At 39.0% G+C, this 19,745-nt stretch overlaps 2 protein-coding genes across 2 annotated transcripts in view; one reads left to right on the top strand and one right to left on the bottom strand.

The window, feature by feature from the left end:
* SOS1 (SOS Ras/Rac guanine nucleotide exchange factor 1) overlaps window positions 1-6,243 on the top strand; it is a 186,146-nt gene extending 179,903 nt beyond the window's left edge. Inside the window, 1 exon segment of the mRNA XM_020976979.1 lies at window positions 248-6,243. Within this exon segment, the coding sequence (XP_020832638.1) occupies window positions 248-736 (489 nt within the window). The 3' untranslated portion in view covers window positions 737-6,243.
* Window positions 6,244-12,695: 6,452 nt separating this feature from the next.
* Window positions 12,696-19,745, bottom strand: part of ARHGEF33 (Rho guanine nucleotide exchange factor 33) — a 56,488-nt gene continuing 49,438 nt past the window's right edge. The window contains exon 16 of the mRNA XM_020976981.2: window positions 12,696-13,130. Coding sequence (XP_020832640.1) covers window positions 13,001-13,130 — 130 coding nt within the window. The 3' untranslated portion in view covers window positions 12,696-13,000. The remainder of the gene's footprint in view (window positions 13,131-19,745) is intronic.

The following is a 19,745-nucleotide window of genomic DNA, read 5'->3' as shown; positions in this document are numbered from 1 at the left end:
ATCATGATAGTAGGCTCTTATTATGCTGTAAGTTCCTTTTCTGAATCTCTAAATAGTAAATATGAAATGGACTTTTATTTCAGAGCTTTTATTTGAATTTAGATTATCTTTATTTTGACATTCATTCAGTGTTTCATAACATTATCACATTTTCTTCATATGACATTCACAGTATGTACTGTTGCATTCTTGATCATCATATAGATTACATTATTAATAAGTTTCTGTTTTATTTCTTACATGTTAGATTATGTCCAAACATTTGGATAGTCCTCCAGCAATCCCTCCTCGGCAACCCACATCAAAAGTCTATTCACCACGTTACTCTGATCGGACCTCGATGTCAGACCCTCCAGAAAGCCCTCCCCTTTTACCACCACGAGAACCCGTGAGGACACCTGATGTTTTCTCCAGCTCACCACTACATCTCCAGCCACCCCCTTTGGGCAAAAAAAGTGAACATGGCAATACTTTCTTCCCAAACAGCCCCTCCCCTTTTACACCACCACCTCCTCAAACACCTTCTCCTCATGGCACAAGGAGGCATCTGCCATCACCACCATTAACCCAACAAGATGTGGACCTTCATTCCATCCCTGGGCCACCTGTTCCTCCACGACAAAGCACTTCTCAACACATCCCAAAACTTCCTCCAAAAACTTACAAAAGGGAGCACACACACCCATCCATGCATAGAGATGGACCGCCTTTGTTGGAGAATGCCCATTCCTCCTGAGTTCTCTTGTGCTGGGATAAACATTTTCCTGGCTTGAAGTCCATTGCTGGCAATGGATGCACTGAACCTGCCAGCACTGAGGAGTTTAAATATGTACTCCAAACACTAAATACTCTACTTTAAAATGCAGTATCCAGTGAATCGTCAGCCTGATGTGTAGTATAAAAAGGGGGATATTCCTGTTTGGAATGCAGAAAACCTGATGTGGAGTAATTGGACAACTCAGTGCACCTAGAAATGGGATAAAGGGACTTTTCTAGCCAGTGGGCAGGAATTGTGTTTGTGTATTGGTCTTTATCAATAAGGGGATAGAAAGTGTAGTCTGGTGTCCAGGAGGCCCACAAGGCAACAGTTTTTGTAACTCAAACATTATGCACTTTTTTTTTTAATCTTAAACAGGGATCTTTTTATCTTTCTTCATTTCCCTAAGCTTTATTCTCCCTATTTTAGAATACGTTCTTGAAAACCAGTAAGAGGACTGTGAGGAAGATCTGTGGTACCTAACCTTGTTTAGAACCAAGGCAGAGCACTGTACTGCAGTCCAGTTTACAGATTCTAAGGGAGAGTCAGTAACTAAGGTGGATTTATGTTTTCCCCTCATATATGCGTCCTTTATGCACTCATTGATGCATATCTGAACATATAGTACTCATGGTTTTTATATATAGTACTGGCAGTATTCTCACTGACCATCATCAGTATAGCAGCAACACCACCACCACCCCAATATGCACTTATACCCGGGTCTGATTGCAGTGTGGTTGAATAGCAAAAGTGTTGCTCACTTTTTACTGTCAACAGAAGTGAAATCAAGCAAAACGTACTGTAGACCATGTGGGCACCGTTTTGCCCTTTTTAAAAAGCGTATAATTATTGGGAACTTTTTCAGACTGCGAGTTTATGATTGTATCCCCAAGAGCAGAAAAGCCAAAAAAGCAGGTAATGGAAGCAGCCAACTCTCCACTGGCAGACGAGTCTCAAGCCTACACATTTTCTGAGGAGATGGAGACCAAGTACCAGGGCAGGTGCTTCCTACTGTGAACTTCATGGTACTGTGAAGTCAGCAGTTTGGGCTCAAAAGCCTGGTTCTTTAACAAGAATTTTTCTGCAGCAGGATGATAACTAGCCCCCGTGTTGCCAAAGCAACATTAGAATGCAGCTAGGAATTGAAATAGGAGCCATATCTGACATACAGTCCTGATTTTATACCTTCTGATTTTTATTTTTCACTTTGGGGCCACTTAAAAAAAGTGCAGTAATTGGGGAGGACACACATTCAGTGATGCTATAGACGGTCAGAATGAAGTCCATAATTGGCTGTACTCCTTACCAAGAATAAAAAATTTGGCAGTCATTGAATAAATAGAAGGTAATTTATACTGCAAAAAGGGGTGTTTATGTTTCTAGAATAAACTGTTGTGATGCTATACTTAAATCACCATATTTATTGACTCTCCCTCATACAGTGATTAGCATGGGTACCTGGGCTTCACCAAAGAGGTACTTTTTTTTCTCTTTTAAAGAATAATTATAGTGCCAGTCTACAAAGGATTTTTTTGGTTGTTATTTTATTTTGGTTTTGGTTTTTGTTGTGTTATTTTTGTTGGGCTTTTTGTTCATTGTTTTATTTTGCCAGAAAGCATAATAGGGTATTAATTGCTGTCTTTACACAAGGAACAATGAAAGTCTTATGTCATTAAATGACAGTGGAAATGAAAAAAATAATGCTATTGTCAATTAAATATACTACTCACTTTTAGGAGACTGTTAATCTATGCTAGTTTGTCACCTTCCCCCCCACCCCACCCCCTTCAAGGTTTACTGATAATCCATTTCATGGCTCATAGCTGTACTGCTTTTAATGAAGCCATGGAAATGCAGGCACTCAATGTGAAAAGGAACACTTGCCAGGGCATCGATGGCAAGTGTCGTGTTGGATTAACAGCTGAGGAATCGGCATATCGAGATTACCTTGCAGTTGCTTCAATCATGTGTATATAGTGAATGTTACATAAATATACTTGGCAGGTTCATTTTAATTTAATTGAAATAAAGATGCAGATATTTCATTTGGCTGTCATACATTAAATTATTATATTGACAAATACTTCTTATTTCTCTCTGTTGAAAAGCAAAACACTAAAAGCAGCTAAAAGCACATGTGGTACGCCTTTGTTTTTAATGCAGGATGTCTATGTTTTTAGTAGTAAAAGAGCTGTCTAAAGAGGAGCTAGAGTTTGGCACGTAAAGAAAAGTTTGGTTTTAATAAGATGATTGTAACTTTTAAGGGGAACTTTGTAAGTGTTAACATTTTCCAGGCACCATATATGCAGTTTGTTAAAGTTTGTCTTAAACATTCTACCTTTCTTAAGGTGTTTTGATATATCAAGACTATACATGAGACAACATCTACCCTTATCATTAGTTATCATACTATGGCTTATCCATTAAACCTGTGGACTGCTTTTCTGATTCTAACAAATACTGTGACAATAATGCATGCCAGATATTGATTTTAAAAAAAAGCAATTTTATTAATCTCCAATATAATGTCTATGAAATGTGCAGTATTTCATCCTTATTTAGTGAGTCACGAATTCATTAGTATCTGCATGTTTCATCTGTGGCTAAATGAAGCAACATTTCAGCAACACTGTTGACTATGCCAGTGAGGACATTTTTGGCAGTGATATATCATGGTGGAAATAGACTCTTTTAATAATTTTTATGGTGTTCACTAGACCAGTACAGTATCTACACCATGATCATACAGTTTAGTTTTTAAATTCCAGAAAATTAATTCTGTCATTAAGCAGCACATCTTATCATAGGTAGATCATGTCCAGTTGTTAGAGTTAAAAATCCCTTTTGTTTAATGAGTGTAACATTCCTACTCGGTTAATTGTTTTTCTCTTTTTTCAAAATGTAACTTTTTTTTTCTTTTTAAAAACTCCTCTTAAAAATTGAGTCGAGAGTTCGTCTTGGGTACAGACTGTCCATTAGCCCACAACAAAGTGATTATTGTGGCTTCAAGCATTATTCTATTAATAAGTGCATAATTGATTGGTTTGAATATAGATGGTACTTTCCCCAAAAAATCTGGTTTTTATGAAACAATCAGTATTATTTTTTAATGATATACATATTTTTTTTTCCCTTTCAGAAAGAGCTCTCTTTCATTGGGGGGGAAAGAGGTTAGGAAACCTATATTCAAACCAGTTCAGGTAAGGAGTACATATCCAGAAGCTCTCATCATTTTAAATCACACCTCTTTCTCTTGCTCTTATCCTTCTTTCCTTCCTTATAGGTAACTCTTTTCCTAAGTACCCTTTTCCCCATTAGACATTAAGAAGAGCCACTTTGGGGCCCATCCACATTCGTGATGAGTACAGTGGGTATTCATTTTGAACAAAGTAGTGTAAACCCTCACACCACCTTGCCTTTCGAAAAATTAAAGCATTGATTTGAGGTTAAAAGGTGTCAGAAGGGCAATGCTCTAATAGTGGTTTAGTGCATTTTCATTTCACATGAAAAGTCAGAATGGCGTGCAGCATTCCAGTTGGATATCCTTAGGTGAGGGTAATGACACAAATAAACAGCTAATGGGATTACCTTTAGTAACTTATAAACAATGAGTGATCTAGAAAGAAGCATCTCTGAGCAGAGTAATGCAGCACCACAGGCTGTACATTGCAGATCAAGAATTTCAAATCCATTATATGCCTTCTGGGAGAGCATCAATCTTCCAAACCTTATTTCAAAATATGGAGCATTCTTTTTTCCAGCAGAAAAAAAGGAAAAAAGCCTGCCTGCACATGTTTTATTGACCTTCAACAGGGAAACAGTGCAACCAAATGTTTAAATTTCATTTTATCTTTGACAGGCTGACATCCATCCAGCATAATGAGATTACATTTGTTTTTTCAAACCATTGTCTATATGCTTTTGAAAACACAAATATATGAAAATCATAGATTTCTGAATGCATTGGCAGATTCAAGATTAATTCTACATTTTTTTCTCAAGAATAGACTCCCAGGAAATATAAAGGAACAAAGATTTACATAATTTGGGGTTGTCAGAGAAGAAATTACTGTTTTGGTAAATTATTGTGCATCTAGCAACTTGTGTGTTTTACTGATTCTTTTTTGGAAAGAATATGCCCTCCCAGAATGGTCCCATGAACAAACACAACTCCAGTTGTGGTTTTTTGTTGTTGTTGTTGTTGTTTTCATAAATGGAAAATGGTCTTTTGCCACCAAAAAATTAATTGGGATGTATAATCACTGGCATCTTGCTGCCCTTGGGAAGCTGATCCTACTTTAACTATATATTTCTCATCAGTGCAATTATAATTCATCCCAGTGGCTCTATCAAAAGTATTGGGTTTATTCCAACTGTACTCATTTGGGAAACTGTATTCTTTCATAATTACAAAGGAACAAAAGTAAACATTTGTTCTGAGATATTCTGCTGCTGTGAATGGTTCACTTACACTTTTTAGCCTTCATGTCTCTTCTCATCTCTCCCCTAACATTGGTTTCAGGAGAAAGGGAGAGTTATGTTATGTCTTTTTTTTTTTAAAGAAAGAAGATGGGGGGAGGGGTGGTATGTGTAAGTCAATGTATTTCTTGATATTTTTCGCTTTTTAAGTATCACATTTCGAACTGTTAGAATCATTTCAAAATGCTTGAAATATGGGCCATGAAGAAGTCATTTTAGGTCTTAAAAAAGAATCATGTGGCTCATACAAAAGAAAATGTAACACCCAAAAGCACTTGTAACTTGTTTTGTAAGTTTCATGCCTTATTTTCCATTTTTGACACCTTAAAGTGCATTTTCTGTCAACTGTGAGCAAATTCCCCTTTTGCCTTTAACGAAAATAGTGCATTAAGTAGCCAACTTCTGGGAAATTGCAAAGGTGAACTCTTAAGGGCAGCCCCCTGGTCTGTCCCGCAGTAAACCAGGACAAATGATGGACAGGACATCATAGGCTTGTATGACTACATGGAGACAGAGCCTGTGCAAGATGCATGCCACTTTCCGTAGCTGCCAAATGTGCCTTTTATTAAGAACATCTGGAATTTTTTTTTCAAAGCAAGTCAGCATTTGGGGGCAGGGAATATTTGGGGTGCAAATATCTGGTAAGCCTACCAGAGAACAAGCCTTTTTCTTTCGTGCAAGGGACTTGTGCAAATTTAAGTCAAGAAGCATTTGTGTAGATATGTGTGTTTGCCCTTTTTTAATGGCATGGTTATTAGCAACGCTAGTGAAAAGAAGACAAAAAAAGAAGCTGTCGGACTTAACCTGATGTAAGAACAATGTGATGATCTCCAAACTGGCATGTCTTAATATGGCCTATGTATCTAATCATGCCTGTAGGTAATATTTGTACTCTGTGTCTGCAGCAGCATTGGGTTTGCATTTAAAGTGGTGGAAATAATGGCTGTTATTTTTCTGGCATTATTAAGATATGTTCTAAAAATAAAATTTTAAAAAAAGCTTCATGTAGCCTACAGGTGTATTATTTGTTTATATAATAATTTCAGTGAGCAGTCTTAAAAATCATTGCTTTAGTGGTTTTCATTCCATTTCTATTTGTCATCAAGATATAGCATGAAAAGTAATTTTTCATGGTTCTTCCTTCTACCCAGCACCTTATATTAAGGTATTGGGGGAAACCAGACAATCTTTATTTTGTATTAAATCATTATGATATATTTTAGAACACTCTTGGAACTAAGAAATAGTCATGAACATAATAGATCTTCTTCTTAAATGCCTCCACTGAAGTCCTACCCAGATGCTTCATCATGAAGTGGAGTTATACCCTAGGTTCTTGAAACCTATGAGCACAATTTCAAGTAGGTCCTTCCTGCCAAGCTCTGGACTTCAAATATGGGACCAGCAATAGGTTACCTCCCCGGCCCCTCGCTGGTTACAGCACCAACCCAATTTCAGAAAGGCACATCCACCAGGAAGGCTGGCCATCGCTGATGAGTTCAGAGGGCACAACAACTCAGGAAGACCATCTCTTTACCTTTTCGACCTTATTACACAATCCACTTCACTCATTCTACATCCTGCCAAACTTCTTACTGGTCTCTATACACTGTACTCATATCTTCCATCTCCATTCCTTTGCATGTAATGTCCCCTTCACCTAGAGTCCTCTCCCTCTTTCATCTCCCATCTCCCAGAATCCCCAACTTCCTTCAAGGCACAGCTCAAATGCCACCTTCCACATGAGGCCTTTCCTGATGGCCACCCCCTCCCAATGACAGTGCCTTACCCCAAAATTACCTTGTACAAGTTTTGCCATATCCCTATGTACATACTATCTCCCTTCACTAGATTGTAAGTTCCTCAAGGGCAGGGACTCTCAAGTTTGTTTTTGTATCCCCAGTGCCTAACATTATACGCTCGGTAAATATTTGCTGATTGAGTTGGAATTACTGTGTGAATTCACCTGTAGAAGGAATACCCACATCAACAAAATTACAGAACCTCCAAGTCCCCAAGTATTCTCAGGTAAGCTAGGGTTCTCCAAGCTATTCCAAGTACAAGAGTCACAGAGGCTCAGGGATAGAGCTTCAGAACTCCTCTAGCTAATCCATACCTCTCCAAGAATTCCTTTCTATGATATCTCCTAGAATTTACCCAGCCTTCCTTTAAAGACATCTAGTGAGACAAATAAACGTATTATTTTCCTCCAAGAGCTTATTCCAGCCTTAAATTGCTCAATTATTTCACATTTTTCCCTTGCAACAAGCTCTTCTGCCCTCAAGCCAAGCAAGACAAGTCTCTTTGCTCTTCTGAGAAAGGGAACATGTCTCATCTAAGACTTCTGCAAACTAAACATCTCCAGTTGCATCCTAATTATTCTCACAAGCCCTTGTCACACTTTATTTATACATTTATATTTACTCAAAGAATTTGTGCTACTTGGGTAGGGTGGGGTTTTGGGGGAGTGGGAGGTGTCACGGTCCAGTCATCCACTTACAGCATTAATTGGATGCCCAATATCTACCAACAGATCTTTTCACTGGAAGGTTTTAAATGTATTGACGCAGATCAGGATGCAAGGAGTAGTCACTATGCTTTGTTTTTGGGGGGAGAGATCCTTTCCTAAGGGACAGCTTGAACAAATAGGGTAAGTGGGAGAAAGAGGTGTGTGAGGTATAAAACAGTGAAGCTCCCCTAATGACCTCTTGCAGAGATGGTAGCCCTGCTTCCTACCAAAAGGCAGTGAACATGACATGCTTAGTAAATGTTTCAGTCCCTCTAGCTTTAAAAACAAGGATCCCAGTTTAAGTTGTGTTGGGGTTTCTGAGTGAGATGATTTCCCTTTTGCTCTCTTCCATATTATATAGACAAGAGGAAAAAATCCAGAAAGGGTAAATGATTTGTTTAAAGTCACACAGGTTACTGTCTGGGATTCACACCTGGGTTCTCGGACACCAAATTCAGGGCTCTTTCCTCTACACCAGAGGTATTTGATAATACTAGGCCAGCTGGCCCCAAGCCTAAATCAGATTAATGTATTCATTGTAAAATGTTTAACAAGATAAAAATACAATACAATGTAGATAGTTTTAATTTGTGGTTTTCTAAGTCAATATGTGTTTCTATCTGAGTTTGACCTCACTAACACACCACACTGGGATTGGATGACAACATCATTACATAGACCTCTTATCTTCTTCCTCCTTCCTTATTTAAATTAAGCAGGGCCCAGATGAGGACAATATTTAACCTCACCTGTTACACGTTCTCTAGAGAAAGTCAAGTCCTTTTGTACAGTGGAGGTGACCAACCAGGAGTGTTTAGAAAGTGTGTTTATCTCATTCCTTCAAATTGTTAACTGATTGAAACCTATTCATTGGCCCCAAGTTAACAAGTCTGTTGCCTGCCTGGCCTTCTCCACCCTTATGTAATCCAGGGTATAAATGGTTCACACTCCTCAAAATGAGGCATTTCATTTTCAAGTACCTTTAATTTTTTTAATTCAATAACTAAAGATGTGAGTAAAACAGGAGGAAGAATGAATCTGATACTGAGGTTCTAGGTGAGGGGAGGGGCATCTTTATGAGATTCTCAACTGTTCTACATTTTATTAGTTACTCAATTCATTTGCTAACACCCCTTTCTTAGATTCTTCTGGGGGAAAAATAAATGGAAATGTATGTGGGTGGAAAACTGGCCTTAAATCCAAGAAGATCTCATTTCATATCCAACATCTGATACCTTCTGGCTGCTTGACTCCAGGCAAGGAATGTAACCTTGTAATCTCTCTGTACTCAAAGTGATTCTCAAAGACTATGTTTATAGCATAGGTGCTGACATGCCATGGCAGAAAGAGTTTCTTCATCTAGGAATTCCCTCTAGCAGTGCTCCAAATGCTGTCCCTCTCTAAATTTGAGAACCAAATGCAGGTTAGTGATTACAAAAATCCATTTAGCCTGAATCTTCTGAAGAGAGGCAGTATGGCATAGTGGATAGAGGGCTGGCCCTAACGCCGCCTCCTCCAACTCATGTTGGCTGTGTGACTGGACAGGTAACAGAATTGTGTAATGTAGTGTAGTGTACTTGGGTAGTATAATTGTGCATTGGTACAGGGGGTTTTCTTACCTGGGAGTTCCCTAGAGCAAAGAAGTCACTGGTTCAGTACCTCTCCTTCCTGTAGAGTTTGCACTGTATTCTATAGGATTCTATAGGCCTACAGAAGGGGCCTGGCACCAGCAGAGACCATGCCTGGAAATGTTATGACCTGTATGCTACTATCTAGCCTGTTATCCCTCCAACCTTTTAAAAATCAAACTTGGATTATGCTAAATGATGTCTTTCCCCACTCTTCAAGCTCACCCACACTGTTCTTAGAGGAGAGAAATGAGTTCTATCTCTAATCTCATTCCTGTAGTGACATCACATGAGAAATCAACAAACCTCCTTCATCCACTCACCCCAGCACCAGAAATACCCCCATTAAACTGACCCCTTTGAAATTTGCCTATGATAGTCTGATTCTTTCTCTCCTTCAGCCTCACCCAAAGCACATAAGGGTTCAAAGTATCATAAATTATTTAAACTGGATAGGACCTTAGAGATCATCTTTCAGCTTGGCCTCATGATTTAACAGAGGAGAGTGAGGCCCCAGACAAGGCAGAAGGAAGAGGAAACCATTTGACTAAAAGTGAGAAGTTCTCCTGGGCCTCCTGACATCCACCCTCATTGGTGGCATTGGTGACCTGAGCTCTTATTAATTTGCTCATGTCTGTGTAAAAATACATTTGGCTATTACCCTGAACTCAAACCTAAGGAGGCACAAGCAGCTGCTTGAAAATAAGAATATACTTCAGTGGCCAGGTCCTGCGTTCCGTTATATTTTTATTTCAATTACGACTAAAAATTTTTTCTTTTCAAAAATAAGAGGGAAAAAGGTCAAATTCTTTGTCAGGTCAAGTGAAATATAAAAAAATAAACAAATAAATGTTTTCCAGAGCCATCTTTGCCTATTATAGTCAAGCTAACATCCATAACTATCCATGGAGTACCTACTATGTGTATTTCTCTGTTCCAGGCTGGGAACATACATATAGTCACTGCCCACAGTGAACCAGCTGGGGAGATGGGACATACCCCACCTGTCTCAGCATGGTTGTGGTGTAAATAATGTGCAAACCTTAATGCATCATATAAATAAATGTAAGGTTGTTATTATAAAAAGGAGGAAATTATGATCAAATGGGCAGAACACTAGAATTATCATCAAAAGACGTGGGTTTGAATCCTGACTTCCACTTAGGAGGAACATGACCTTGCATGACAGAAAGTTCCCTGAACCCCAGTTTCTTCACCTGTAATATGGGAAAATTAATACTTCCCCTTCCTCCAGAGAGTTGTGGTTAGGACTGATCAATTAGTTTATTATTAGGATTAATAAAAAGGTATTATGAGGTACCATATGCTAACTACTCAAAGGAGCCCATGTAGATATAATATGTACACTGCCCAAGTTTAGCAGAAGGAATAATTACAAAATCTTGGGTAGTCAGGGAGGAGACCCCAAAGAAGAGCAAGACTGAGATACTAGAAGGAGGTGGAGGGAATGCATTTGGGACAAATTCAAGGTACAGCAAGTGGGAATATACATTGTATGTGACTAGTTTGACTAGAGAAGAGAGTCTGTGTACATAAGTAGTGGGAAATAACATCGGAGAAATAAGTAGGTGCCAAATTGTGGAAAGCTTTGAATGCCGAACTCAGGAATTTGCACTGAAGGTTTTGAGGAGGGAGATGCAAACTGTAAAGTAGTATTTTGGAAAGACTTAAATATGAGAGCTAAATACAGGATGTTTGTTAAATATTCTTTAATAGACACGAGAGAGAAGGGCCTAGAGGTACTGAGAGCAGTTATTCAGCTGTCAAAATAGTCTGGTCATGAGAAGATGAGGGACTGGATTTAGGCTAGCGGTGGTGTTAGATTAAGTATCATCTTCATGCTCCAATTTTATGAAAGAGAACTTATCATTGAAATTGATTGTGCTGTAGGTTTGACATCATGCTATTTTAAAATGAAATTTTAGGGATGGACAGTATTTTCAAAACCTTCCCAGTATGGCTTATCCCTCTAACTATAAACAGAAAATGAAGGAAGAAAAAAAGTTTGTATTTTGCACATGATTCAAATTAGACAATAAAACTAGACTTCTCTCTCTTTTTTTTCTATTTCCAGTCCAGTTAGTATATTGTGGCGTTCATGCACTAACTGAAAGCTGTTTTCTGGTATGATAGTAACATGAAATTTGTTTTTTTGTGAAAAATATAGTTAATATTAGTAAAATAATTATGAAAGTATGGCTAAAAATCTCATGTCTGAATGAAATACAGAGACTTCTAAAGTCTTGGTAGTTTGTTCGTTTAGGCTTCTGAACTATATGGTATTTGAAAAGTCAGTCCCAAGTGTTAGGATATTGCACAGATCAGGATTGTATTCAACATCTAATACAGGATAGTAAGAACTCCTGCTACTTAATTACCTGTAACTTTCTAGGAAAAACAGTCAAACTTTGCATTATCCCACATTTTCCCATTTGAAGCTAATATTTTGAGCCTAAACACGCCCTTTTGGGGTACATTCCATGTTAGACACGTTTACTGTGGAAATATTGCCGCCCCATTGAAAGATACTGCCTTTTAGCAGAACAACACAGTAATAAGAAGAATAGGCTTCTCCTGAATGGCAAAGTCCAGCATTCCCAACCCTGATGGTTCTTGTTCTGAATGTGTTTGTTTGCAGGAATCAAAGTGGGTAAATGATGCCAGGCATTGTCAGTCTGACACTTTCCTTCTTTCCAGCTAGATCAGTGTTCCTTCTAAGGCTAAAGTACATTGAAGTGGTGCTAAATCATGCACTAGCTACCAGTGTTCACCATGAGCTCCAGTTCCACCCAAGATGATCTTTGCATACATGGTAATGGGGGTAAAAATACAACCAAACAATCTTCGGACTGCTCTCATTCCCCGGGGTCCAGCCTGGCACCAGTGAACACATCGACTTTTACCCTGAAATGTCATTGTTGTTAATACCATGTCTTTTCAGTCAGAAAATGCAAGTTATATACCTTTACCTTTTGAAGCTGCCCTGTTAGGTAATCCACAACTTCTCTATCACTTCACCTTATGGGAAAGGTCTACAATGCAATTGTTAACCTTACATGAATGTTAAGAATTAGCTGGATAATATATTTCAAGTACTTTGACTTCTTTGGAGGACAGATGACAAAATGGTTTGAGTTGGTCTTAACATGATTTATAATTTAAGAACACTGAGGATAAGTTCATAGGCCAAACGCTTAGGAAACATAAAATTCATGTCCATGTTTAATATGAATGTGTCCAGCGTTATACTTGGGGCACAATTTCAAAGTGGAAGATTTTTGTTTTTTAAAATGTTTATTTTCTTTTAAACTATTAGTGTCTTTCTCTATTGCTGGCTCTTTCAATGAGGAAGGCCTCACAAATTCTTCATTCCTTTTCTCACAAATGTCCAGGCATGAAATTCAACATTATTCACAGACTAGTCTTCATCTCTCATCAATACTTTGCAAGTTGATTTGTTTTCAAATGAAATTATTTAGATCATTAGCTCTTCATCAATAATTTATACATTAAGACTTCATATAGATATACGTGCACAGATGTATACACACAGACACTGTCCATCTTTGTCTCACCATTTGACAATAAAACTTTACATATGTTTTACACAGCAGTTCCTTGTTCAGGGTCATTTGCAAGAGCAAGTTGGTTTCTGAAGAGATCTTGTTTGGTAGGTGAAGGATCCACTGAGGGGTTTTCATTAGTTTTTTCCCTGTATTCTGATCCACTGGACCTAAAATCTCAGCACACAGATAAAGTACAGGTTGATTTGGGTTTAATTGTTTTAGAATATTCTATCTATCCAAACTGTTTGACATTTGTCAAACTTCATGTTGCCACTTGGATCTAGTATAATGTTTAAGTTTCCTAGTTTTATCTAAAGGGTAAGTTGATCTGGTATTTTCAGAAGTATAAAGTAAGAGAGTAACCCATATTGTGTCTGAAGGAGGGAACCATGAAAATGGCTTCTGATCGTAATTATTGTGTGTGGGGGGGGGAAGTATAGTGTGAAGTAGCACTATCCTGGGGCAAAGAAAAGCTCAAAAAAGTCAGAGAGTCATATTTGGAGGTTGACCTATCACAGCTAGCCCTTAAATTATCAAGTCCTTAAATTAAGCGGTATCCAAAACCAAGGAGTTTAAAAATCCTAGAGTTCCTTGTTTTCAGCCAACCTTACCCCAAACCCTCTCTCTGGAGTTTTAAGTGTTTTTGTTGTTTTTCATACACATATATGTATATATATATTACAAACTCTTACTTTGGTTCATTTTGAGAAAGACAGATTTATTGAGGACGGCCATGCATATATGCTATACATGATAAAGTGAAGAAATGTGAATACAATAATCCGATTGAGGAGATACCGTAATCTCAACCACCACCAAGGAGGCCAAGCCCAATCGTCAACAATTCAAATAAATCCAATCAAGTCCCCAGGCGAGGGCACATTCTTCCATTTTCTTGGTTAAACCAGCTGTAGAAGGGACTTCAGCTCTGCACTGTCTACAAGTTGATCCTGTCAGAAGTACCTGGAAGGGGAGGGGCTCTAGAAATTGCCTCTGATAAACCAGACTAGAGAGCTTAAATTTGGGGTTAGAAATTATAAATCCAGCCCCATGACTAGGAACCAGTAACAAAGGATCTAGCTCAATGTATACTCAAGGGATTTCAATGTTTAAAATGAGGTTCCTTGTCCCAAAGCTCCCAAACCACTGAACAAGTTCTCCGTCGCAGAGGCTGAGCCAGGTACAGTCCCACAATCCAAAAGGAGCAGCAAATGACCCCTTGTCACTTTTTCCAATCAAGTTCTAAAGGTCCTAACCAGTGTTGCTAAAGAATTTAGGTTTGGGAGTTTTTTGTTGTTGTTGTTGTTGTTGTTGGTTTTTTATTTTTTTAACTAATCTTGATGATACAATTCAACTATCTATGTTTTTCAAGGCAACAGGCTTGGCCTACCCAATAATTAACATCCTGATGCTTGGAAACTTACAGATGGTTGATCAGATTGTTCTACTTCTCATTTTGTTGTTCTAGAGAAAGACTTAGTCTCTGTGCTTTCCACCTTCCACTGATAAGGCCCACTGTTCCCATATTTAACTGACCCACTAAATCCCAGTTTAGAGAAAAAAGGCTATTCTATATCTCAACACCTAAGTCTTTAGGGCCCATATGTTGTTCCCCAGCATACTGAAATGGCTTATTAGGCACTTAGCTCCTCTGATTTACAAATCCTATTCCTTTTCCCAATTTTAACATTCCCTAAAATACTCCCAAGTGTTGCACCCAAAACCCTGTGTTCTCTCTCTCTCATTAATCCCAGCCTCCTCCTATCAGAATTCACCCCTAGCGATAGCAGCTATGCACAAAATGTCCACAACCACCTCTTTTGGACCATTTCATTCCTTTGCCTCATATTGCATTATAACCAAGAAGCTAGGGGAGCCTACAGTTCAACCCATAGTTTTTAAGCCTCCCCATATCACTCAAGGATTGAAATCTGACCCTTGTCTCCCATCAGTTGCCTCCCCACCTCGGACACCTCTTCAAATATTCCTCAGCCAAAATCTGTAATCCTGCTTTTAGTTGTTCCCATCTTGGCCACTTCTAGATCTCCCTGAAGCCCAATATTTCACACTTTGAACAATCCAACATGCAACTGTTCATGTTTACCTGAAAATAGGAAAGTTTTGATGTCACCACCAGCCCCAGGGACCACAGAAATCTTCACCAGCTTCGTTCCCATTTCTGAAACAAATGCCAAAATCGCCCTGTCTGCTTTTCAGCCTCTACGAGCTCATCTTTAGTTTTTTTAACGACCCTCCTCATAAGCCAAACCTCCTCCTCTCGTGTCTCCAGTATTCAGAACATCTCTGTATATCTTGATTATAAATGTTAACCAAAAACTAGCTTGTGAATGCTTTTCCACTCCCAGCTTTTGCCTGTGACCAATGCCCCAAACCAGTTTTCACCAGTGCTCTATTTCTCTTTCCAGAAGTCAGTCCTGCCTGGCCTCCCGATAACTGTTTGTATCCTACATGGCCACATGTAAATAATCACCAAAAGGTTATGTTGGGCTATTAAGTATCTGCAGATATAGACATATGAAAGATGACCTATGGGTTGTGTTTAAGGAGGCCTGCATGCTTGCCTTTTATCTCTCTACCTTTAAAGTAAAAAGAAATCATTTGTACTTGCACAGGAAGCTTAAGCCAAGCATTGCATAGTCAAAGACCTCAAAAAGTCTACACATCTGAGCCCATACAGCCATGTGTACATGCAACAGAGGGCAGCTATGAACACAGGCATTGCACTTCTGGGTCTAGACTAGCAGGAAATAATAGAGGGAGGGAAGTTCAAATGGTCACCATCATACATATAGTCTAGCACTCCAAGATCTTGAGAGAAGGAGGGGGGAAAACAGATTATCGATAGCTTTTTCTTTCCTCTTAGGTTGAGAAAGCAGTTCCCTAGATTGTAAATCCCTTATAGGAAAATATTAAATCCCATAGAGGCTAGCACAGTACTAGACACACAAGTATTCACTGAATATATGTGACTGATTGAAAAGGACCTACAGTAGATCAATCAATCAATCAATAAGCAGAAGGACTATCACCTCCTTAGTCCTGGACACTATACCTCTCTCAATGATGCCTAAGACTGCATTGGCTTTGTGGCTCCTTCATGACTTATTGAACGTGCAGTCAGCTAACACTCCAAGATCTTTTTTTCAGACTAACTGCTATCTACTCACACCTGTCCAATATTTCCTAAGTCTTTACTAAAATGGCAGGGGTAGAGAAAATAGTAACTAGGAAAAAGCAACCAAAAAATTAATATCTGATACTTCTACCTTTATATTCCATCCCATACTACCTTTACACTGTTCATTAGAATAAGTTTTATCCAAACAGAATGGGAAATTGTAGTGCTTCTCTGGATCTCTGATTATTAGATACTCTGATTATTATTCTATAAGCTTAGCCAAGACAGATATATCTGAGTTCTCATGAAGGTTTCATGGAGAATGTCCAAGAAGCTCCATCAGTGGTTGAAGCAACTGAATGAAAGGGAGTCATTTCTACCACCCATTAAAAAATTCTGCTTTTTCAATCCCTTTTCAGTCTGAACATTGCAAAGGAAAACTTGGACTGGGGTGGGAGTACAGAAAGAGGGTCCAGAAAAGTCACGAAAATATGGATTTTGAATAGGACCAATAGCTAAATGGAGTGGTTGATAGGGCACTGCAGATTGGACAATGGAGTTATATAATCTGTAGTTGTTGCACCATCAGTTACAAGTTCTGTTCAACTGTTGATGCTGGGCAATCCATTTATTTGAACTTGTACAAGAAAAAACAAATCGCCACAAACCAAATAAAATAGGATTCACTAATGATCAATTTTCCATCATTCACTGTGTTATGTATGGAGTTCTATATATAATGCATAAAACTATAAAACCATGATAGAACATAGAGACTATAATAACTAAAAATATGTGAAGCCCTGTGATGAATTTGTTCATCTGAATTAGTAAATAAGTCAGCAGGTGTTCCTTGGTGAGCAGAGAAGACTTGAAATCAGTAAAGGCTGAAAAAAGTCCCAAATAGAAGTGAGCATGGGGATGACTAAAGAATCATAGATTTACAGAATCTCCAAGTTGGAAGAAATATCAAAATCCACTTAATCTAGCCCAGACCTCTCTAGCATAACAATCAGTGGTCATCTAGATTCCACTTGAAAATTTTCAGAGAGAAGGAACTCATGGTACTCACTGATAGGACTTTGGGATAAAGGAAGAGTCCCATATAAATATATATATCGATATCTATATAGAGATAGAGAGAGATATATACACCTTCCCTGGTCCTGTGTCTCTTTCTGTGGCCCTCTCCCACAGCACTTTTCCACTTAATGTGGTGGTGGACAGCATCCAACCAGGCTATTCTAAGATCAAGTACTTGATGAATTTAAAGGGGTTTCTGATATGGTATAGCTGCTTAATTACAATCTGCCTAGAGGCAGAGAGATGGGCTTGATGACCTGGAAAGGTTCGAGGTAGTCCTGACATTCTCTGAATAGACCACTGCATCATGTCGGTCCTGTTTCTGTTTTCTGAGAGTCCTAGCTAAATTGAAAAGCTAACAGCTTTTTCAAACTTCAGATTGAGTTATCCTGATTTTCTTTTGGGCAGCTTCTGGAGGCATCTCTGCACCTGATCTGATGCACACAGGCTTAATGCACTCTAAGTAGAAGCAATCAGATGGTTTCCTATCATCATCTTGGGCATTCATTTAATATGTTTTGAGTGATGTGGGAAGTTTCTCTATACTCTGCTTACGTGGAAACCAGCAATACATTCAACCACAAAAAGAAAGTGCCTCCTATTCTTTTGTTTCTTAAATTTTCTGCTGTGTCCAGCCTCATAGCCAGCTAGAACCTGGAACAGCCTTCTGAAACAACATGAATTGGCAGGCAGCCAAATGATCCCGGCACACCCATCACCGTTCTGCACTGAGAAAAGCCTAACCAGGGGAGAGGAGCACAGGACTGAGCACTACAGAGGAGTGAGTACATCTGCTGTTTCTGCCCCTTCTCTTGAACTGGCATATTTTGTCTCTCTAACTAGGTCCTTGTTTTGTTTGAGCATTAAGAGATTTTCTATGTCCCTACATAAAATCAAATAAGACTTTTTAATAGTAGTCTTCAGACTCAGAGTGGGGGGAAAATGGCCTGGATGCTTCCACCTATCCCATCACACATTTGTCCAGGTTTTTATTGCCTGACTTTAAAGAGTAAGCTCCTGCCTAAAGGGGTAGAACACATACCTTACTATGACACCTGTCATCATAGTTTTTGGCACAGTCTTATGCACAAAAGAGCATTTCAGTGTCTTGGGATGAGGAAGACTGGAGTATCATCTGAGTTAAATATCACTGACATTTTTACCATGCAGAAGATTGCCTACTCTCTCTTTCCATACTCAGAGGATAACACCAGTACTGAAAGCTACAACTACATGCTGCTTTCCATGGCGTATTAAATCTTCACAGTACCAACTATGGCATCATAATTTTGTGAATGTTCAATGATAGTTCATCAACATTGTCTTTGGGATGGAATGGAAAGGTCTGGGAACCCTTGGCAAGCCGACCATCTCAACTTCCATGCTCTTGTGAGTCCGTGACGGGGCACAGTGGATAGAAAGACTGACTTGGAGAAAGAAAAACTTGAGTTTGGGTGTTGCCTCAGACTCTTCCTAGCTGTGGAAGTCACTTAACCTCTGTCAGTCTCAGTATTCTCATCTGTGTGATGGGGATAATAAGAGCACTTACTCAATACGTTTCTTGTGAGGATCAAATGATATAACAAATGTCAAACACTTTGCAAACCTTAAAACACTATGTAAGTGCTAGCTATTATTATTTTGTCTCTGCCATCACTTTCCTTCAGATGTTGCTTCAAATATTAAACAAGGAGATACCCTGAAGGACTACAGGATTCAAGGCTAAGAAGTATAAATACCTTTCAAATCCTAACAAGCTAACAAGTAGACCTACCATTTTGTCTTGTACAAGGACATGGTGACTCAAACCAAAATCTGGATGAAGCCTCCAATGGTAGAGTTGGAAGAGACTGGAAGTCATGTAACATAGCCTTTTCCCAGTGCCCCCACCCCGATGGGTGGCCATCCAGATGTTGCTTGAACATTTCCAGTTAGAGTGAACTCATTACTTCATAAGACAGATAGAGATGGCTCTATTTCTTATGAAGCCCTTCCTTAGCTAAAATCTACTTCTCTGTAACCTACACCTGTCACTCCTAATTCTGTCCTTCTACAGAAAAACCAAACTAGTCCCTAGCCTCTTCTACATGAATCCTCCAGAATGTTTCTAAAAGTTTGGGGAGGGGACTAGGGAAAGGTAGTGGTAGTTTCATTGCTTCTAGCAAGTATACTCGCATTAAAAGCCGGGATGGACAAACCATGAATACTGGCATCAAGGAACAATTCAGCTATGGAAGGAAACAGGCAGGAGCAATACTGGCCTTATGAGTTATGAAACTGGAGGCAGCCTGGACACCAAGGCAGGAGTGAAGGGTCGCCTGCTGCTGGTCTCATTGCTGAGCATGGTGGAGGTGGTGACTGAGCCAGGAAAGACCTAAGCCTATGATTCTTGGAAAATGGGAATAATCCTCAAATCCTCTGCCCTTAAGCAAAGTTCATTTGAAGACAGTAATAGTTAAGATAAGAAAATGACTATACAGCAACCCTGGTGTGCAGTGCTGGCAAGCTGAGAATAGCAACCAGTCTGGAACTTAGCTAATGAGGGATTGTGTATGGTAAA

This window comes from Phascolarctos cinereus, unplaced genomic scaffold (genome assembly GCF_003287225.1).
Source record: "Phascolarctos cinereus isolate Bilbo 61053 unplaced genomic scaffold, phaCin_HiC Scaffold_2;HRSCAF=192, whole genome shotgun sequence".
Taxonomy (NCBI): domain Eukaryota; kingdom Metazoa; phylum Chordata; class Mammalia; order Diprotodontia; family Phascolarctidae; genus Phascolarctos; species Phascolarctos cinereus.
Note: the sequence above shows the minus strand (reverse complement) of the source record. Positions and strands in the feature narration are given on the sequence as shown.